General features: G+C 38.5%; 2 protein-coding genes across 2 annotated transcripts; both read left to right on the forward strand.

Moving 5' to 3' along the window:
• Positions 1-9,031: 9,031 nt before the first annotated feature.
• LOC149078020 (heat shock protein 70 B2-like) lies at positions 9,032-11,402 on the forward strand. Its single transcript, XM_089241578.1, has one exon. The coding sequence runs from the start codon at positions 9,243-9,245 to the stop codon at positions 11,160-11,162; it is 1,920 nt and encodes a 639-aa protein (XP_089097704.1). The 5' UTR covers positions 9,032-9,242; the 3' UTR covers positions 11,163-11,402.
• A 9,575-nt stretch (positions 11,403-20,977) lies between these two features.
• Positions 20,978-23,347, forward strand: LOC149078021 (heat shock protein 70 B2-like). Its single transcript, XM_089241579.1, has one exon. The coding sequence runs from the start codon at positions 21,166-21,168 to the stop codon at positions 23,089-23,091; it is 1,926 nt and encodes a 641-aa protein (XP_089097705.1). The 5' UTR covers positions 20,978-21,165; the 3' UTR covers positions 23,092-23,347.
• The last annotated feature ends 492 nt before the right edge of the window (positions 23,348-23,839 follow it).

A 23,839-nucleotide genomic window follows, 5' to 3' on the forward strand; every position in this document is an offset into this window, starting at 1 on the left:
AATTGCACTTGTTTTGCGTTGCGGTATTTTAGTAACATTTGACATACATAATTTTCACAGGCATTTTTTTTTGGGTAACCTCATTGGGTATTTTGCCTGTTGTGGCTTTTGTATTTGTATTTTCAAGCTACGATAATACGTTATTTGTATTTTCATCATTATTATGTGCCGAAAATCGTGAATTCGAACTGTCGAGTCTGACTTCAATCTCCAGCTGGAATGATATGGACGAATCATACAATGGGAAAAGACTCAGGAAATGCATCAGTTATTAATAATACGTCATAGCTATCGCTTGACGGCAATTAGACAATTCTATAAACAGTCGAATCCCATTTTAACGAATAACGTCATAGCGAAAATCTCGTTTTAACAAACACTTTTCTAATTCCCCCACATAAGTTTTCACTGGCACAATGCAAAAACCTGGAATTACTTTATAACGAAATTTCGTTGTAGCGAAGTTATTTCTCCGGTCTCTTGAAGTTCGTTATAACGGGATTCGACTGTAATTAGACATTTTGCTGTTCAACCACGTAATTCAGATACCTCTCTTCTTTGTTTCTGAATAAAATTCGATAACTTCCATATTTCGTTACTAGGAGAGAACCTCTTGGAAGTTGGGGACTGTTGGGGGGGGGGGGGGGCTAGGGAACCGTTTCCAGCCTCGACAGTCCCAACCTAGGGTGACCAGATGAGGTGCCTGCTAAATCGGGGCAAATCCCGGAAACCGTTCTTAGAAACCGGGACATACATTAATAATTACCAGGACAAGACCGGGAAATTTTTAAAGCCCTCATTTAGTGGGTATTACAGTGCAAAATTGCAGACTAACAATGCATTACGAAAATAATATCACACTACTTTTACACGGATGCTCAAAAATGAGTAAAACATCTGGATCGGAGCCACGACGTCCCGAATATACGTGATTGAAGGGCGTATGTCATGAAGGGTGAGATGCGTTACATTATATACTAATAAATTACTAGGAGGTGGGGGGGGGGAAGGGGACTTAAGCACTCTTGGTCTCATATTATAACGTCTATGCTTCTACGAACAGCTAACCTTAGGTTTACGCGCGCGAACTTACTACAGGTAATTCGTTCCGGAAGTCCGTTCGCAAACCGAATTGTTCAGAAACCGGGAGAGAGAGAAATAGTATCCCCCCCCCCATAGATACCAATGTAAAATTTATTAATTCATTCCAAGGACTCCGAATATTTTAGTGTGAACTTCGATAGCAGTGCTTTGCGCATAACCGATTGAAGTCATTAGACTACTTCACCAAACACCAACTCTGGCCATATCGCAATTTACTGCCATTAGTGAGATGGGTTGGAAGTGAAGGTGCTGTCTATCGGTGGTCGGCTCGAGTTCGTTAGCGAAAATATCCTATCAAAACCTCCCTTGGGTTCGAACCCGGGACCCTGACAACAACTTTCACGATGGCAGACGAGCATCTTACCACCATACCACTCGGGCACTGAAGTCATTAGACTAGCGCTGAAAACGTTTTTCTCTAGAAGAGACAATCCCAACCTTACGAGACAACGGGCTTATATCCCATATTGGAGCAAAAGCGGGGCCATGTCTGGTTTCTTTGAAACACTTAAACCTCTCTTTTGAGGACAACGGGGCGGGACAAAAAAATTCGTCCGTAAAAGGGGACAAAGGGGGGTGGCCGTTAAAAGAGGTTTTGCTGTATCATCTGTAATCCCAGTGCCAAAGTTCCCGAAATTTCTGCCCGCAAAGCAATCTGGCCACAATTCCTTCAAAACTGAATTCATATATACTTCTGTAAGTAACTTGCTGTGCCAATCAGTATAGTCAATATAATCATCCCGAAAGAATTTTTTAGGGGGACAGGGCGCAAAATAGCGGAAAACCGGGACATCTGTGGCCCCCAACCTTCAAGTGCCTGAGGGCACGCCCACAATCTTCTCGCTGGGCAGTGGGCGTGCACCATTTATCGTCAAGTGTTTTTTTTTAAGAGGGCAAAATAGTTTATTTGATATTCATATTCTCAGGTTGTTATTAATACTGATTATGATATGATTTTAACGTACTTTGTAATCAAATATAGAAATGGTTTTACATTAAGTATACAAAAATAGAGAAGGAAACATTGCAAAATGATGAATGTGAGTGTATGAATAGGAACGTGTATGCAAGTATAGGGTGGGTGAAAGTATTTTTAGGGAGAAGTCGACATCCGAAAGGGTATAAGATCATTATAAGGGCTAGGATTTCTATGACCGCATATTTTGTATGCATTTTGCGCAAACATTTTTTCATGATTTTCAGTAATTTTAGGGCATTTTTTCATGGTTTCCAGTGACTTAGGGTAATTCAATGATTTTAGGGCTTTTTTTTTTTATGATATTCAGAATTTAAGGTATATTTTCATGTTTTGGAGCATTATTTTGTATATTTCAGCATAACAATGAAAATTGTTTTTTTTTTTTTGCTTTTTTTCACCGAGTTCTCTCTTCATTTCCCGCAATTGTCGATTTTAGCAATAATTGGCGATTTTACTTACCACTGACATCGTTTTTGGCAATGATTGGCTGTTTTTCGGTGAAATTAGAAACTATTGGCAATTTCATTTATATGTGCCTTTGCCATTATTTTTGGCAAAGGAAATAGATTGGCAATTTCCTGTGATTTCCCGCGTTTTTCTCGAAGCAATATGGCCAGATTATTTATAAAAGAGTATTTTTAGGTTATTACGGCAGACTTTTTGTTTTTTCAGGGCATTTTATAGCGACGGACTCGCGATGCGAGGATCCGGGTTCGAACTCCACAGTGGTGGTCGGCTGAAGTTGGTTTTCTGTGGTTCCCAACTTCAAGGCGCAAATGCGAGCCGATCTCCCCGTTAAAAAGTCTCGCCAGAGAGAGCAACAGTCCTACAACGAAAAATCATTCAATCATAACACTTCACTCATATCAAGGAAACAGTTATTTTCCGGATATTATGCAGCGCCTCACGACACAGTGCGTGAAATTAGGAAGGCAGATTCATGTGTCTCCAGTGGTGTAGATGGTAGCATGCTTGCCCGGTATGCAAAATGGCCTGGGTTCGAGTCCCGGCGGAGACGTGATGACTTTTCTTTCCGAGCTCACCTCAGCATAATATCCGGAAAATAACTGTTTCCTTGATATCTCTGGCTGAGAAAAAAAGCCATCTATATCTCACTTCACTCATAGTTTGAAAAACTGGTGGCAGATGGCAGCACTACACATAACAAGCATTACAGAGAAACAAAAAAAACTTCACGTCAGGTTTCACTACACGTACACGCACATTCCCGCATGTACCGATTAGTTGGGGGTTCCGCGGGGGGTTGTGGACGAGGTGCATGTGTGGTGTAGCAGTAGTAGGTAGGGTAAAAAAGGGTTCGGGGATCCATGATGTTCTTAAGTCAGCCACCTCGTTGGGCAATTTGCCTGTTGTGGCGTTGTATTTGTATAAGATAATTTCGCAATTGATGAAAATTAATGAAAAGATAATTTCACAATTAATGAAAATTTAAATGAATGAAATGTAATTTCAGAATTATTATATATCGAAAATTTCGGAATTAATGAAAAAGGAATTATCAAGGCATTCAAATGTGTAGCGTTTGTTCGAAAAAATACTCCTTATCTAACAAAAAAAACTTAGTTTCGAGAAAAGAGCATCTTAGTGGGAAACATTGCCGTATAAAACGCCTGCCAGCAGTTTACATTAAAATATTTAAAAAATATTTTTATCACAGGTACAACAGAAACTTGAACACAATCAGAAGCAGAAAATTCCATAGTATTTGAAAATTTGAAAAAAAAAAAAAATTCGAAAATATGTTTTCTGGGAAATTTGCGTGCATCAAACCCCCATTAAAACAGGTAACGAACGAAAAGTAAACACAGTCAAACCTCGTTAACGATTCACTCTTGGGAGAGCAAAAATATGACTTAGTAAGCGGAGTGACTCGTTAAACGGAGTAAGCCATAGCTGTGCCAATTCCTGCCCGAGGACAATTGGGACTTCCAAGAAGTGACCCGGTAAGCGGAGTGACGTGTTAACCGGGTGACGCACTAACGAGGTTTGACTGTATCCATTTTCGAACAGACTTGGGAAAAGAAAATGGAATAACATTTGTTTTTAGAGAAGTTAAATTAAGAATGTTTCGGAAAGAAAATGATAGTAAAAGAGAGAAAGAATACGTTTCCTTGAAGATTTTTCGAGATCATTCTAGAATCAACTGGCATCGTGACGTCACTCGTGACGTGATGCACGTGACGTCACGGGCGTTGGAAACACAGACGGGAGTTTGGGTTACCAGAAAATCTTCATTAGCGACTTTTTTTTGGCGTGATTGGAAATTAAATGAAACGACGCTGCCAGGATAGGATTTCCGAAATAGAATTAAATAATGATATTTGATGTTTTTTCTGACTTAATAATCAGAAATCTGAAAAAAATATTTTTAAATTACCATTGAAATAGGGCAGGGGTCTTCAACCGGGGCTAAATTTGGCCCTCGGAGCTTTTTTTGGCCGTGGCCCGCCGACTATTTAGAGAAAATAGCCATTTAAGATTGAAAAGAGATTGAAAAAAAAAATGTAAAAAAGAGCGCTGGGCATTTATATCTGTATTTAGAAGTGTAAGATACTTTCCAGATTCGATAACGATGGGCATTTGGTACATAGAAAGGGCCGTGTAAACGATTTGGAGGGGGGATCCGGAGCTATGGCCCCCCCCCGATGGGTGGGCTGGCAAGGCTCCAGTCCTGGGGGCCCGGAACGGTTTTCGTTATTTTTTGGTTTTTTCACGATATAAATCCATCATAAAGGGGCCTGTGAAAGTCTGGTCGGGGGACCCGCAAAAGATCCCAGCCTAGGGGCCCTACTCCAGGATGTGGGAGCCATGCCCGGAGCCGAAGCAACTTTTTGAGACCTGTATTTCGAGAGACAAAATTCGGCATCCAAAAGCTATACATAATTACTGAATTCACAAAAGTGCTGGAAAAACACTGTAGAAATTTTAGAATTAAAAAAAAACAACAACAATGATTCCATAATTGGTGAGAAATCTATGGGTCCGAATCCCGGTTCGGGCATTATGAAAATTTATAATTAATGAAAAGATAATTTCACAATTGATGAAAATTTATAATTAATGAAAAGATAATTTCACAATTGATGAAAATTTATAATTAATGAAAAGGTAATTTCACAATTGATGAAAATTTATAATTAATGAAAAGGTAATTTCACAATTGATGAAAATTTATAATTAATGAAAAGGTAATTTCGCAATTGATGAAAATTTATAATTAATGAAAAGATAATTTCACAATTGATGAAAATTTATAATTAATGAAAAGATAATTTCACAATTGATGAAAATTTATAGTTAATGAAAAGGTAATTTCACAATTGATGAAAATTTATAGTTAATGAAAAGGTAATTTCACAATTGATGAAAATTTATAATTAATGAAAAGGTAATTTCGCAATTGATGAAAATTTATAATTAATGAAAAGATAATTTCACAATTGATGAAAATTTATAATTAATGAAAAGATAATTTCACAATTGATGAAAATTTATAGTTAATGAAAAGGTAATTTCACAATTGATGAAAATTTATAGTTAATGAAAAGGTAATTTCACAATTGATGAAAATTTATAATTAATGAAAAGGTAATTTCACAATTGATGAAAATTTATAATTAATGAAAAGGTAATTTCACAATTAACGAAAATTTAAATGAATGAAATGTAATTTCAGAATTATTATGTATCGAAAATTTCGGAATTAATGAAAAAGGAATTATCGAGACCAATTTTGGAATTAATAAAAAATAAATAATTATAATAAAAAAAAAGAATCAAAATCAGTGAAAGAAATAATTTCAAAGTACAGTCGCCCCCCCCCCCCCGTATTCGCGGGGGTTACGTTCCTGGGGTGACCGCGAATACGGAAATCCGCGAATAACCGAAACCATGGGGGTTTTTTGTTTATCTCGTTTATTGAACATCATGAGAAGAGCAGGGTGACGCAGAGGTAGAAGGGGAATGTAAAAGAGGGTGCAGCGGTTGTTGCTTTCTGAAAGGACATTGCGATTTTGTTTGATGTTTCTTCTTCTTCATATCAAGAATGTCGGAACATGTTGACAAGGCATCCTCTACTAATTTTTTGCATGTGAAGGACGTACCGTAAAGGCATCGGTGAACTTGTCTTCTACTTAAGAGCTGCCACGGCTCTAGTTATGACAGTAATGGCATTAGTGATAGTTTAATTCTTCCATACCTTCAAGACATTTTTATGCATTGGCATCTTCTATTGCGTGCAAAATCATCTGCATTGAGTGGCGTGTATAGTGAGCCTTGAATGTTCGCTTTACCCCCTGATCAAGGGGCTGAATGATAGATATCGATTAGGAGGCATATAAAAGACTTCCACACCATCAGCTCTGAACACATTGACATCCTGTTGTACAGGAGCATTATCCAGTATCAAAAGAACTTTGAATGACATGTCTTCACTCTCAAGGTACCTCCTGACTTCCGGCACGAAACACCGTTTAAACCAATCCAGGAAAAGTGCTTTCATAGTCCAAGCCCTTTTATTGTTCATCCAAAATACTTCGAGCTTTGACATCCTTGTCTAACTTGAAGTCATAGTAAGTCTATCTTAAAACCAGGCGCTCGCTTTTTTTCTTGATTGATAAATGTTCTTGCGGCATTTTCTTTCAAAATAGTGCAGTTTCGTCAACGTTAAACACCTGCTGAGGTGCGTAACCCTTCTCTTCAATAATTTTCTGCAAAGTCTTTGGAAATTTTCTAGCTGCCTCCTGGTCGGCAGAGGCTTGTTCGCCACAATTTTTACATTACGTAATCCGAATCGTTCCTTAAACCTATGAAACCAACCTTTACTTGCATAAAATTCTGATGAAATAGACGTTTCACACCAGCCCTTCCTTTATAGAAGCGTAAAATGTGTTATCGCATTTTCCGTTATAATATTACAATCAATTGGAATACCTTTTTTTGTAGCAGTCTTGCACTCACAAAAAACAGCATTTTCTGTCCGAGAAACACGTGGATCCCGTAGACGATGCAAAGCTTTTGCTGCCTCAGGTACAGCTACAGCCGCGAGTGAACGAATTTCAGATTCCTTTTTCTTGATGTATCTCACCGTAGATTCCGTAATGGCGGGCCACAGCAGCAGCAATTGACTTACTTTCGCCAAGCATAGTCAATATATCCAATTTTGCTTGTAAACCTTTCACTTTTTTCTTGTCTTTCCGAAGCATTATCAGTAGCACTTGAAAATGAGCCATCCTGAACACGCACAACGTTTAATAACGGGGAATACCACGGTATGAATTGGTAGCCCGCGGGATTCACGGAAAGTTTTAATGTGGCCCGCAATGACTAAAAGGTTGGGAAGACCCCTGAAATAGGGTTTGTAATTTGAATTGATTAACTAATTTAAGTGTTCATAGACGAATATTTTGAGATTTTTAATGAAACTTCTTTTTATATTCGTTATAATGGCTTGTTATAGCTAACATTAATAAAGATCTCACCTTCGCTGGGAGAGACCCTTGTGGGTCGGTGTGTAATGGGTTAAAAAAAAAATTTACAGAGAAATTAAGTGTTACGAAATTGAAAAGAAAATTGGATTCAATTTACTTTCAAAATTTACTCATATATTGCCTTTGTTTACAGTTGAATTTTTTGAAGTTTTTAATCGATGGAAGAAATTATCTCGGAACCAAAGAAATTCCAGAATTAGTAAAAATAGGGAATTGAAAAACGAAATAAAATACTACAGAATGGATGAAAATTCTGGATTTAATGAAAATTCAAGAATTAATGGAACTTCTGTAATGTACGAATGCCATTATTCTAGAATCATCGAAAATTCGAAATTCATCGAAGAAATTATTCCGCAATTATAATGAAAACTCTAGAATTAACGAAAATTTTGAACTGATAGAATAAATAATTTCAGAGCCAATGAAAGAAATATTTTCAGAACTGAAGTAAATTTCAGAATGAATGGGAGAAATAATTTCAGAAAATAAAAGAAATAATTTCAGAAAATAAAAGAAATAATTTCAGAAAATAAAAGAAATAATTTCAGAAAATAAAAGAAATAATTTCAGAAAATAAAAGAAATAATTTCACAAAATAAAAGAAATAATTTCAGAATTAATGGAAAATCAGATAAATGAAAGAAATAATTTCACTATCAATGAAAAGAAATCCGAATCATGAAATAACTGCATCTGAATCACTGAAAAAAATAATTTCAGAATTAAAGGGAAATGAGATAGAAATGAGAGGAAAAAAATCCAGAATCACTGAAAGAAATAACAATTAATCAATCAATTGGAAGAAATAATTAATAATTTCACAATTAATGGGAAATCAGAATCGATGAAACTACAGAATCCAAAATAAGTAAAAAATTAGGATCGGTGAAAGAAATGATTTGAGAATAAATGCTAATTCAGAATTAATGAAAAAACAATTTAATGTATAGTAAAATTTAATATTTAGTAGAAAAAATAATTTGAGGAAAAAAAGAAAAATTTCCCAGAATTTATGAAAGTCTTGAATTATGTTTTTTTGGCGCCCTGTTTTGTGTGGGGGGGGGGGGGCCCTGAGCTCCGATTAAAACAAACTTACGATAGAAATCCCATTTATTTCAAAATCCAATTTCAAGATCCATAAATGAAATTTTTTCGCCAAAAATTTTTGAGTAAAATATTAAAAAGATTCATGTTGTTATATGAATTTTGTACTCAAATCATGAAATAGTAGATCATTGCACAGCATATACATTGAAATCAAAGCCTCTCACCGACAATTTCTTTTTCCGGCCTTGTCACTAAAAACAGCAATATTGGCATCGGTTTCAATCGCCAAGGTCATTTCCTGCTCTTGCGGCAACCCTGATGGTGACGTAGGGGGAGAGAAACCAGAACCTTCTCGATTTTTCTCTGTGTCTTTAAATGCACGGCTGGAGCAGCTGTTGGACATCAATCGAGTCTCGCTCTCGAATCAGTTGTTTGCTATTGACTGTCTAGCATTGACTGCGCGTTTACGCTTATATTCTATCGTAATTGGTGAACGTTTTGGAGATTGTGAAAGCTGTTTGAATTCACATTTCGTGTTCAAAATAATAACAGGATTTTGTGCTCATTCAGTCGATAAGGACTTTGAATATCGATTCGACATGGCTCCGAAATCACCGGCGATCGGCATCGACCTCGGGACGACGTATTCCTGCGTCGGAGTCTTCCAGCACGGACACGTCGAGATCATAGCCAATGACCAAGGCAACAGGACGACTCCGAGTTACGTCGCCTTCACCGACACCGAGAGGCTCATCGGCGATGCGGCAAAAGCTCAAGTTGCCCTCAATCCCGAGAATACGGTCTTCGATGCGAAGCGGCTCATCGGGAGGAAATTCGACGATCCCAAGATCCAGGCCGATATCAAACACTGGCCATTCAAGGTGGTCAGCGAGAGCGGCAAACTCAAGATAACCGTCGACTACAAGGGTGAGAGAAAGCTCTTCAATCCCGAGGAGATCAGCGCCATGGTGTTGATCAAGATGAAAGAGACCGCCGAGATGTACTTCGGCCAGAAAGTGACCGATGCTGTCGTCACGGTTCCGGCTTATTTCAATGACTCTCAGAGGCAGGCCACGAAAGATGCCGGAAGAATAGCTGGACTGAATGTGTTGAGGATCATCAACGAACCCACGGCTGCTGCCCTCGCTTACGGACTTGACAAAAACCTGAAAGGTGAGAAGAACGTCTTGATCTTTGACCTCGGCGGTGGCACGTTCGACGTTTCTATCCTAACTATAGACGAGGGTTCTTTGTTTGAGGTCAGGGCCACATCTGGTGACACCCATCTAGGGGGCGAGGACTTTGACAACAGGATGGTCAATCACTTCATCGAGGAATTCAAGAGGAAACACAAGAAAGACCTGCGACACAATCCCAGGGCCCTGCGAAGACTGCGCACTGCATGCGAGAGGGCCAAGAGAACTCTCTCGAGCAGCACCGAAGCGAGCATCGAAATAGACGCTCTATTCGAAGGAATCGACTTCTACTCCAAGATCACCAGGGCAAGATTCGAAGAACTGTGCATGGACCTATTCAGATGTACCCTCGAACCAGTGGAGAAAGCCTTGAAAGATGCCAAGATGGATAAGAGCAGCATTCACGACGTGGTACTTGTTGGCGGATCTACGAGGATCCCGAAGATACAGAAGCTGCTGAAGGACTTTTTCAACGGCAAAGAACTGTGCATGTCCATCAATCCAGACGAGGCCGTGGCATACGGTGCCGCAGTCCAGGCCGCCGTTTTGACTGGTGATACTAGCGACAATATAAAGGACGTTTTGCTAGTCGACGTGGCACCCCTGTCTCTGGGCATAGAAACTGCCGGTGGCGTCATGACTAAGATCATCGAGAGAAATTCTAGGATCCCATGCAAGACGTCGCAAATATTCACGACCTATTCCGACAACCAGCCGGGTGTCGACATCCAGGTGTACGAAGGCGAAAGAGCAATGACCAAAGACAACCATCTCCTGGGCAGGTTCCAGCTGTCTGGTATCCCACCGGCTCCGAGGGGTGTCCCCCAGATCGAGGTGACATTCGATCTGGACGCCAACGGCATCCTTCAAGTTTCCGCCATGGAAAAGGGAACGGGCAAGTCGCAGAGCATCCGAATCACCAACGACAAGGGACGTCTATCCAAGGAAGAGATCGAACGCATGTTGTCCGAAGCCAAAGAATACGAGAAGGAGGACCAACAGCAGCGAGAGAAGATAGCATCCAGGAATTCCATGGAAAGCTACATCTATTCCGTCAAGCAGGCCGCAGAATCCGCTCCCGAAGACCGCCTGTCCGCTTCGGACAAGGCCAAAGTCAAAGAATGTTGCGACTCGGCCATAACGTGGATGGACAACAACACGTTGGCCGAGAAAGACGAGATCGAACACAAGATGAAGGAAGTCCAGTCCGAACTCTCGCCCTACATGATGAAGATCCATCAGGCTGCTGGAGGTGGTGCTAATGCTTCCACTGGCAACGCAGGCTTTGCCAATGCCGGACCTACTGTGGAAGAAGTAGACTGAGTGCAATGATAGTGGACTTGTGACTCATGACTGTGATAGATATTTGTGTGTGTGAGTGTATCATTTTGAACAAAGTGTATATGTATGGACATAACCAAATGCATTCCTTGCAGTTCCTGGTTCATTGCCATCGTCTAACAGCTGATATGTTGGTATGTAATGTGCATAAACGTTTTCGACAGTGTTAATTGTAAATTACTTAATTCATATTTTCAATTCATTAAATGTAGAATGTTTTTATTCAGTGTGGGTTTTTTTTCCAAGTAATGGCTTTTTTTTAAAATGATCAAATATTGCAAATTTTGATAAATGGCATTCAACTCTAATAATTAAATATGCGATTTCACTCTAAACCTATTTTGGAAGTGACGAAACCCAGTATCATGTCATAAGGAAAATATTGCGAATAGCTAGAATTCCGATGATATTTACTTAAAAATGCCAAAATATTCACTAAAATATCGCAAAAAAATTTAACCTTTTAATGCATATTTTCTATTTCTTTGTGCATATTTTATTTACAATATATATATATATCCCACAGATACACTGCATGTGCAAATAAGTACATTTTTAATTAGAAATTTTTAATTTCTAGTTTGTAATAACTGACCGTTAACGAAATACCAGTAAAAAAACAATTTGGTAATTCTCTGTAAACAAAAAGTGAAGACTTTCGATGTGTGTCTATGAATATATATAGAGTTTCAATAAAACGGTTGATATTGGAGGGGGGGGGGGGGAGAATGAAAACAAACAGAATTCGCACCAAATCCCACGTCCACAAAAAGGAAACCGAAGTTATGAAAATATGAATATTATTTATTTAAAAAATTATAATATTATACCTTCACAAAATATGCTCTTATTCTGAAAATTATTTGATTTTATGCAAAAAAAATAAAAAAAGTAAAAAATTTGCACACATGCATTTGCATATAATCCGGGCTCTACTAATAGTCATGAAAGATTAATGTTAATGTTCAGTACACTGTTTGTACTGGGAAGTGAGAGGAACAATTTTCAGTAGGTGTGAAGTTTTTTTATCATATTTAAATACTTTTCCCCAATGTATGAAAATCTTGGTAAACATTAGAAAAAAAAAACTTCTGTTATTTAGTAGTAATTAAATGCTATATTCATCCTAAATTTCCAACTGGAAACTCTGAAAAAATGAAAAACTTGATTCATTTTAATAATTTGAGTATTTTAAATAAATTCCAATAGATGGCAGCACAAAATGCACTGCATTATTGCTGCCAAATTCAGACGAGTTAGTTACCAGACGTACCCCTTTTCGATGGCATTTAGAAGTGTTCAATAATCTGGGGAACCATGCTCAATAACGGGCAAGTATATGACCTGGTGGCCCGCGGGCTTCATGGGGAGTTTTAATTTGGCCCGCAATGTCTGAAAGATCCCTATCCTAATGTCATCCCGCCTGTCTTGAAATTATCCCAGCGTTTTTCGTGCTCACAAACGTGCTACTACTAAACCACACATGCACCTCGTCCATATTTCTCTGCTGAACCTCTATCGAACTAGTATATGTTGGAATGCGTGGTAGTGATTATGAGATTTATCACTATGATATTTTTTCCGAAAGTGCGTAAATAGGTAGGCATATATTTGCAGGTAATAAGTAGGGTCCCGCAGGAACATTATACTTCTGGGAACCCCATGATGCTATTACGACGGCCCTGATCATCATAACTATTTTTCATTTACGTCATACATGCTAAACCCAGGGCACGCGAGTCAAATGTGGCCACCGAAGTCATTTGATGTGGCTTGCAACCTCAAACATATCGTTAAGCATGGGTGGAGATACGGAGGGGGGGGGGGGGCGTTGGGGGCATTGCCCCCCCCCCCCCAGCGTCAAAGGTGGAGTCAGCTGATCTAATGTATATACGTATATACGAATTGACATCATCATCTTGCCCCCCCCCCCAGCAATAATGACCGTCCCCCCCCCCCCAGACTTCCAAGTCTATCTCTTCGCCTATGTCGTTAAGATAAACTAAGCGGCACATTTCAAGATCACTTGACTAACTTCCTGCGGTGCTGATCCAGATCACTTAATTAAGTGGTTCGCAACACATCTTCAAATCTCGGTAGAGTGGCCCCCAACCCTCCAAAAATTTGAACAGCCGCTATTTATGTTAACCTCTGTTTAGGCAGTGTAGTTGGTGGAATTGCTCAAGAACAAAAAAAATTCACATTGTTTCGATGGCAAATATGTAAAGTGTCAGGTTTTGGGCAGTTGCAGTCAGATGGGGGGTAACTGAAGATCATTTGCCACGATGCTCTTGAGAAGGTCCTTCCAGGATTAGTCCGGCAGCGTATGTTGAAAAGGGCAGTGGTGGGTGGGTTGTCTAGTTATCTATGCATGCGGCGATGACCCCCCAAGGAAATTATAAAATTTATTATTATTTTAAGTGAAGCAATTTCTACAATTCCAGTGCAAATCTAAATACAAATACAAAGGCAACAACAGGCAAAATGGCGGACCGGGTGGCAGAAAAAGCTCTGGGAAAACACCCACTCTTCCTGTGTTACGCCTCTATTTGAAAATTTAATGCGTTCTTTTTTTTCTTAATTAAAAAAAAAAAGTGTGAAATTTGAAAAGTGCTTTTTTGAGGGGGGGGGGGAGTCTCATCAGCTCATCAGGGCCGTCTTCGGGACCATAGCTTGCATTCTCGAGGCCCTGGGAACAAACATTTTCTTGGAGCCCCCCGAAAGAGTTATTGTGCAAAATAAGTGAAAATTTTTTGTGGCCCCCCTAATTCGGTTCAAGGCTCCTGGGGCAGTGCTCCGGTTGCTCCAGCCTAGTTACGGGCTTGGCCGTTTAAAGAACATCAAGGGTCCCCCGGATGAAGTAATTTTTCTGAGGCTCTCTACCTGGCTCAAAAAATGCTAGTCTAATACTTTACACGCTTCTACTCTAATTTTCATATAAGACCCTCCCTCATCACTTGAGGACCCGGGATTGTGCCCGTGTGTGGCCCATGCGTTAGGGGGGGGGGTCTCACACAGGAATGGTCAAAATGTTAAAACTTACGCCCTAGTAGAAATGTATTATAATAATCAAAAATATTATTTAGACATGGATTTATCTCAAATTTAGTACACATATTTTTGATTGTACTTGCTATGCTATGAAAACGCGTTCTCCGATACTTAATTTTTTTTGCAATTTTTCAAATATTTAGAGGAACAAATGTACTGTCAACCACTTGCGCGCATGATAAAATAACATGGCACCGATGCAATCGAATACAAATCAATTCAAAATGAAGACAATTGTGAAACTCAAACAATTAGACAAAAGAATTGAATCAGTCTCATCTGAAATTAAATTTGAAATTCAACTTTTTAAAAACGAGAAAAATAACAAATAGTATTCTATATTGCAAATATCAATTATTTCTGTGCTCAGGCGGCGAGAAATGTTATAAGTCGCTTTTTTAAAATTTCACGATGGCGAGAATTTGCAAATAATATTTTGCCAATACGCGATTCTGTGGCTTTTTGGCTGATTATAATTTGCGTCCGTTGTTTCCTCATAAACTGAAAGAGAAAGATGAAATTTTTGCCATTAATGAACGAGACCCCGGAATGGGAGCAACTCAATTTTTTTGGGAAAAGTGACTCGCACATAACATTTTGCCATCTGAGCACAGATTTACGAATGGATATAAATACAGATTACGAATACGCAAATTTTAAAAAATGAATAGTTTACCTTTTATTGAATCAATTAAACTGATGTCATGCTCACCCATAAATTCGTGAATAGTTTAAAAATTCATAAATATTGTAGAGGAATCGGTATACGTATTTGAATGTGGTTTGCGAAAAAGTTATTCTCACGGAAGTTGTGCCACTTTGGGATCATTCAAGTATTAAGTCATCATGGGGGGGGGGGTGTTCTGATTTGATGGCTTTTGGTGACGGGGGGGGGGTGTGAAGGTTGCTTACGTTATCAACCACCTTTTTTTGAAGATATGAAATATTCTAAGTTGCTGACAAGCGTGGGAGGTCAGTGTTTTACTGACCTTTGCTGACAATGGTGTGGGGGGGGTGTCAAAAATGACTAAAAATTTGCTGACGTAATACTTGAATGGCCCCTTTTGGTACGGAAAAAAATTAGTTCAAATTTTTGTCGATAGAGAATGGTGCATGCAACTCCACCAAGAGTGGTTGGATCTTGACCTTTCTTCAACCTCTTCTGTGTCTGAAACGTTCGCAAAGCTTCAGGCGGTGATTCGTGGCGGAGGTAAAAAAAAAAAAACCTTCACTAATAGTGCTCTATCCATGTTAATCAATGTTTCTATATCACATGAAAACCTTATGTAAGCGCCAGCAACGGGAGCATCTAGAAATAAGCTATTTTTTAATCGTACACCCTGCACTTCATAAGACTGTGATTTACATATCACCAGCGATTTTCTTTTCTGCAGCGCTCTCTACCGACAGAAATGTGAAATAATTTTTTGTTCCAAAAGAATTTGGTCCTTCGTGAGAATAATTTTTTCTCAAACCGCATTCAAATATACCGATTTCTTCAATTTTCATGAATTTTTTAACTACCGTATTCTCCTCCCCGCTAATTAGCCGACATGCCAGTGAAACATCGAGGGTGACCAGCATGCCAGGGAGTACCTACCGACCCTGGGGCGACCATCGATGGATGGAGAGCCTTCATTTCCCACCCAACTCCTCTGGTTGGAAATTGCTGTGTGGCGATATATGACCGGAGTTGGTGTGCGGTCAAGTAAAATAGCATGCCAGCAGGAGTATCGCATTTTTCAAATCACAACTACTGAAAAATTCTTAAATAACTTTACTATGAAATCCATTGAATTGGCTGAATATACATACTGGGATTTTTACGAAACCTGGTTTTTCCCGGCACGCCGGTAACGGGCCAGACACCAACATTCGAAATATTGGTTTCCTTCGAGTTTTGGTGGCATGCCGGCTAATGCGGGGCAGCACTGTACTTACGAAATTATGGGACACCCTGTATTTTATCATGAGCACAAAGTGTAAATAATATGTATATTTTTTCCTTGATGTTTAAAAATTTGCAAAAAATAAGCATCACAGATGCGTAAAAAAATTATGTTGTCATAAACCATAGCATATGATAGGGGTTCTTACCCTATGGGTCGTGACCCAAACTTGGGTCGCTGGGGCTCCTGAGATAGGGCACGCGAATCCACAGACAATCCGGTTATAACTTAATTTGTTGCTTCACTGATTTCAGCGGTGTCTTAGTGATTTTGACGGCCTGTGACGGGACCCCAGACACACGGCTAGTGACTTTGATCCGCAAGGGTAAAAGGCTTATATCCCTGGAGGGACAGAGCCTGGGTCGTGACTGGTCTGTTGGGACCCCAGACAGATTTTGGGGGCCCCTCTAAATTGTATTTTTAGAGAGAAGTTGACATCCGAAAAGGCATAATATCATTACAAAGGCTAGGATTTCTTATTCATTTTGCACATTTCGCTATTTTTTACGAAATAGAGTATTTTTCATGATTTTCAGCAATTTTAGGGCATTTTATGTGATCAGAATTTAAGGCATATTTTCATGCTTTGGAGCATTATTTTGTATATTTTCGCATAATAATGAAGATTTTTTTCTCCAAACTCTCTCTTCCCTAGCTTCATTTTCCGCAATTGGCGATTATAGCAATAATTGTAAATTTTACTTTATATCATTGACATCGTTTTTAGTAATGATTCCCCATTTCAAGATGCGACTAGCAACTATTGGCAATTTTATTTGTGTGCCTTCTTAATTATTTTTGACAATGATTGGCGATTTTCTGTGATTTCCAGTGTTTTTCTCGAGGAAATATGGTTAGCCTAGTTATAGGAGAATATTTTTAGGTTTCTACGGCATATTTCTCTAGTTTTTTTAGGGCATAAATGCATTTTCTATGGAGCATATTCTGTCGGTTTTTAGGTCATACGTATCCTAGCCCTTAATTATTATAGAATGCACAGCGAGAGATGCTAAAAAGTATCTGGATGAAAATATGAATACATTAAACAAATATTAATGAAAATCCGGAGATTATGAGAATTTGAAATTAATGAAAGAACATAATTCTAGAATTAGTGAAAAACATTTCCATAACGGGAACGGATTCCTATATTGATGAAAAATAATTTTCTAGTAAATGAACTCCAAAATAAATGAAAAACCATTCGAAAATTAATGAAAAAGAATTAGTCGAAGTGATTCTAAATAATTAGTTATCACCTGATAAGGGGCCGTTCAAGTATTACGTCATCATCGATGGGGAGGGGGGTTTCCGATTTGCTGACTTTTGATGACGGGGGGGGGGGAGGGGGTTTTGATCATGCTTACGTCATCAACCACCCTTTATGAAAATGTGAGTTAGGATTCACAGGGGCAGAGCTGATGACGAAATTTTGCTGACAAGGGGGGAGGGGGTCAAAAATGGCTAAAAATTAGCTTACGTAATACTTGAACGGGCCCCTAATGAATTGAATAATTTAAGGAATTAGTGAAAACTTTCATTAGTTGGGGGGGGGGGGCCGTCGGACCACCTTTTAAGATGCTATTGAATGGTTCCAGTAATTTCGAAAAAACCAAACATTTTGTTGATCTGAAAAATATTTATAACAAATATTTCTTTAAATTAAAAATAGTCCAACGGGTCGCAAAGTTGATCGTGGTGTTGATTTTGGGTCGCATCTGAACCCGACCGAATGTTAAGAGCTCCTGGCAAATACAATCAACAATATGTGGAATGCGAAATTGAAATAAATTAACAGTTAAACAATATTTTTAATGACATTTCTATCAGAGCATAGTTTTTCAAGTCTTTTATACCATGTTAAAAAAAAAAGGTAATGAACGAAAAATAATGTACGAAATAATAATGAAACAGACATGAAAAATGAAATTAATAAATTTGTTTTTAAGAGCTTGAATTAAGGTGGTTTCGAAAGGAAAATGTGTGTTAGTAGGAGGAAGAGAGCGAGCGAGAGAATCACAAACAACACTATATAACAATGGAAAAGAAAAATTGTGTTTCTGTGAGAAGAGAAGAGAGTTTTCGAGATCATTCCAGAATCCTCTGGCATCGCGTGACGTGACTCGTGACGTCAAATATGTGACGTCACAAGCGCTAGAAACACAGACGGGGAGTTTGGGTTACCAGAAAATATCTAACAGCGACGTTTTTAGCGCGGAAATTAAGTATAAACGCGACACTTTGCTACAATAGGATTTTCGAACTAGAACATTCGATGTTTTTTTTTCCGATTGAATATTCGAAAATCTGACGAAATTATTTTGAAACTATCATTGAAATAAGGTAGTCCAATATCATTGAATTGGTAGGGGTCTTCAACCCATGGCCCACGGGCCAAATATAGCTCTTGGAGATTTATGTCAAAGCCGTCCGAAAATGTTGAGAAAATAGCTATTTGAAATAGAACAATAATTAAATTACAAAAAAAAAAAAATTAAGTATATACTTTCTAGGTTCAATAGCAATGCTGTACATTTGGTATATTAAAAGGGCCGTCCGTCGTAACGAATTTGGGGGGGGGGGGGCCCAGAGCCGAAACACTTTTTGTGTGAGACTGATTTCATATATTTCGAGAGGGAAAATCCAGCATCCAAAAGGTGTATAAAATTACAAAATTTACAGAAATGCTTAAAAAATACCATAATTACAGAAATTTTAGAATTATTTAAAAAAATAATTCCATAATTGATGAAAAATCTATAATCAATTAAAAGCTAGTTACAGAACTACTGGAAGAAATAACTGCAGAAAACTACAGAAAGAAATAATCGCAGAAATACCGAAGAAACAATTTCAGATTATTGATAGTAATATCAAAATTGTTAAGACTGATACATTAAGACTAATACATACTAATGTAAATGATTTGGGGAGACGGGTTTAATATCAGGGAATTTTTCCGTCATGAGTTGGTGGCCCGCGGGGTTCATGAAAAGTTTTAATTTGGCCCGCAATATCTGAAAAAGATTGAATATCTCTGAAATAAGGTTTCAAATTTGAATTAATTGATTAATCAATTTAGGTGTTCATAGACGAATATTTGAGATTTTTAATGAAATTTTTTTTTATATTCATTATGATGGCTTTTTATAATAAGATTAATAATGGCCTCACCTTGTGGGCCGGTGTCCAATGGGTTTAAAGAAAATTTTACAAAGAAATTTAGCGTTACGAAATTGAAAAGAAAATTAAATTCAAATGGAAGGAAATTTACTCATACATTTTCTTTGTTTTCAGTTGAATTTTTTGTAGTTTTTAATCGATGGAAGAAATTATCCCAGAACCAAATAAATTCCAGAATCAATGGAAATTCTAGAAGTAATAACGAGAGTTATGAACTGGTAAAAGAAATATTTTCAGAATCAATGAAAGAAATATTTTCAGATTCAATGAAAGAAATATTTTCAGATTCAATGAAAGAAATATTTTCAGATTCAATGAAAGAAATATTTTCAGATTCAATGAAAGAAATATTTTCAGAATCAATGAAAAAAAATAATTTCCACAATCAATGAAAGAAATATTTTCAGAATCAATGAAAAAAAATAATTTCCACAATCAATGAAAGAAATATTTTCAGAATCAATGAAAGAACTATTTTATTAATGAAAAAAATATTTTCAGAATCAATGAAAAAATATTTTCAGATTCAATGAAAGAAATAATTTGAGAAATGGAAGAAGTAATTTCAGAATTAATGGAAAACCAGTAAATGAAAGATATAATTTCACTATTAATGAAAAGAAATCTGAGTCATGAAATATCTAAATCATTGAAAGAAATAATTTCGGAATTAAAGGAAAGTCAAATGAACGATAGTTTCTAAATTAAAGAAAAGAAATAATTTCTCAATCGATGAAAGAAATAATTTCAAAATTAATCCAAAATCAGGACCAGTGAAACAAAAGATTTCAGAGTAAATGAAATTCAATAATGAATGAAGGTAATAATTTTCAAAGACTCAAAGAAAATACAGAATTAGTGAGAGAAAAAAATTTAATAATTAATGAAAGGAACAATTTTGGAATCAATGAAGGATATAATCTTGGAATAATTAATTGAGCAATCAATGGAAGAAATAACTAATAATTTCACAATTAATGGGAAATCAGAATCAATGAAACTACAATTTCTGAATTTTCCATTCGGAATCAGAATCCGAAATAAGTAAAAATTCAGAATCGGTGAAAGAAATGATTTGAGAATAAATGCTAATTCAGAATTAATGAAAAAACGATTTAATGTATAGTAAAATTTAATATTTAGTAGAAGAAATAATTTGAGAAAAAAAAAGAAAAATTTCCCAGAATTTAAGTCTTGAATTATGTTTTTTTGGCGCCCTGTTTTGTGTGGGGGCCCTGAGCCCCGATTAGAACAAACGATAAAGAAGTCCCATTTATTTCAAAATCCAATTTCAAGTTCCATTTATTAAATTTTTTCGCTAAAATCTCTAGAATAAAATATTTAAAAGATAATATAATTTTATTGAATTTTAGGTTATGGATTTTTATTCAAATCATGAAATAGTAGATCATTGCAGAGCAGCACATGCATTGAATAGAAGTCTCGTGGGGCAATTTCTTTCTCCGGCTTTGGCGCTGAAAACAAGGAGATTGGCTTCAGTTTTCGTCGCCAAGGTCATTTCCTGCTCTTGCAGCAACCCTGATGATGACGTAAGGAAGAGAAACCAGAACTTTCTCGATTTTTCTCTATGGCTTTAAATACACGACGGGAGCAGATGTCGGTATCATTTGAATCTCGCTCTCGAATCAGTTGTTTGCTATTGACTGTCTAGCATTAACTGCCGTGTATTCAATACTAATTCCTGAATATTTTGGACTTTGTGACACAGTTGTTTGAATTTATATTCCGTATTTGAAGTATTCGAGTTTTGCGCTCATTCAATAAGGACTTTGAATATCGACATGGCTCCGAAATCACCGGCGATCGGCATCGACCTCGGGACGACGTATTCCTGCGTCGGAGTCTTCCAGCACGGACACGTCGAGATCATAGCCAATGACCAGGGCAACAGGACGACTCCGAGTTACGTCGCCTTTACCGACACCGAGAGGCTCATCGGCGATGCGGCAAAAGCTCAAGTTGCCCTCAATCCTGAGAATACAGTCTTCGATGCGAAGCGGCTCATCGGGAGGAAATTCGACGATCCCAAGATCCAGGCCGATATCAAACACTGGCCGTTCAAGGTGGTCAGCGAGAGCGGCAAACCCAAGATAACCGTCGACTACAAGGGTGAGAGAAAGCTCTTCAATCCCGAGGAGATCAGTGCCATGGTGTTGACCAAGATGAAAGAGACCGCCGAGATGTACCTCGGCCAGAAAGTGACCGATGCTGTCGTCACGGTTCCGGCTTATTTCAATGACTCTCAGAGGCAGGCCACGAAAGATGCCGGAAGAATAGCTGGACTGAATGTGTTGAGGATCATCAACGAACCCACGGCTGCGGCCCTCGCTTACGGACTTGACAAGAACCTAAAAGGTGAGAAGAACGTCTTGATCTTTGACCTCGGCGGTGGCACGTTCGACGTTTCTATCCTAACTATAGACGAGGGTTCTTTGTTTGAGGTCAGGGCCACATCTGGTGACACCCATCTAGGGGGCGAGGACTTTGACAACAGAATGGTGAATCACTTCATCGAAGAATTCAAGAGGAAACACAAGAAAGACCTGCGACACAATCCCAGGGCCCTGCGAAGACTGCGCACTGCATGCGAGAGGGCCAAGAGAACGCTCTCAAGCAGCACCGAAGCGAGCATCGAAATAGACGCTCTATTCGAAGGAATCGACTTCTATTCCAAGATCACCAGGGCAAGATTCGAAGAACTGTGCATGGACTTATTCAGATGTACCCTTGAACCAGTGGAGAAAGCCCTGAAAGATGCCAAGATGGATAAGAGCAGCATTCACGACGTGGTACTTGTTGGAGGATCTACGAGGATCCCGAAGATACAGAAGCTGTTGAAGGACTTTTTCAACGGGAAAGAACTGTGCATGTCCATTAATCCGGACGAGGCCGTAGCATACGGTGCCGCAGTCCAGGCCGCCGTTTTGACTGGTGATACCAGCGACAACATAAAGGACGTTTTGCTCGTCGACGTGGCACCCCTGTCTCTGGGCATAGAAACTGCCGGTGGCGTCATGACTAAGATCATCGAGAGAAATTCCAGGATCCCATGCAAGACGTCGCAGATATTCACGACCTATTCCGACAACCAGCCGGGTGTCGACATCCAGGTGTACGAAGGCGAAAGAGCAATGACCAAAGACAACCATCTCCTGGGCAGGTTCCAGCTGTCTGGTATCCCACCGGCTCCGAGGGGTGTCCCCCAGATCGAGGTCACATTCGATCTGGACGCCAACGGCATCCTTCAGGTTTCCGCCACGGAAAAGGGAACGGGCAAATCCCAGAGCATCCGAATCACCAACGACAAGGGACGTCTATCCAAGGAAGAGATCGAACGCATGTTGTCCGAAGCCAAAGAATACGAGAAGGAGGACCAACAGCAAAGAGAGAAGATAGCATCCAGGAATTCCCTGGAGAGCTACATCTATTCCGTCAAGCAGGCCGCAGAATCCGCTCCCGAAGACCGCCTGTCCGCTTCGGATAAAGCGAAGGTCAAAGAATGCTGCGACTCTGCCATAACGTGGATGGACAACAACACGTTGGCCGAAAAAGACGAGATCGAACACAAGATGAAGGAAGTGCAGTCCGAGCTCTCACCCTACATGATGAAGATCCATCAGGCTGCTGGAGGTGGTGCTAATGCTTCCACTGGCAACGCAGGCTTTGCCGGTGCTAGTGGCGGACCTACAGTTGAAGAAGTGGACTAAGTGAAATAAATGATTGTGAACTGGTGAAACGTGACTCATGTGACTGTGATAGATATCTGTGTGTGAGTGTATCAACATGAACGAAATGTATATATGGGCAATACGAAATGCTTCCCTGCAGTTCCTGGCTCATTATCATCGTGTAACAGCTAATATTTTGGTATGTACTGCGCTTATATGTTTACTATAGCGTTGGTTGTAAATTATTTAATTCATGTTTTCAATTCATTAAATGTGGAATATATTTATTCAGTGACAGTTGTCCCAGTAATATTTTTTTTCCAATTATCAAATGTTTGCAAATTTTGAAGAATTTTGATAAATGCCAAATGACATCCAGTTTTCATAAATAAATGTGCAATTACTCTCTAAATTTCTTTTGATAGCGACGAAACTCTATATCATGTCATAAGGAAAATCAAAAATAGCTAGAGCTTGGATTATTAATCCACTTCAAAATGCCAAAATATGCATAAAAAACCCAACAAACATAAATCCTGCACGAAACATGGGCCTAAGATGGTTCAAAAAAATTTTAACCATACAAAAAAAGCAGATATGTTTTTAGTACATATTTTCTATCTCTTAGTGTACATCCATTTACAAGAAAATATCCTCACTAGCATATAGTGCATGCGCAAATAACTTCTACGCATTTTTTATTTGGGCATTTTTAATCTGTTGTAATAGTTGCTCAGCACTGAAATACCAGTAACAAAAGAATTTCGACATTATTTCTAAACAAAAA

Source organism: Pholcus phalangioides, unplaced genomic scaffold (assembly GCF_987345545.1).
Source record: "Pholcus phalangioides strain wild (caught in Gottingen) unplaced genomic scaffold, Ppha-v1.0 ptg000014l_1, whole genome shotgun sequence".
Lineage (NCBI taxonomy): Eukaryota > Metazoa > Arthropoda > Arachnida > Araneae > Pholcidae > Pholcus > Pholcus phalangioides.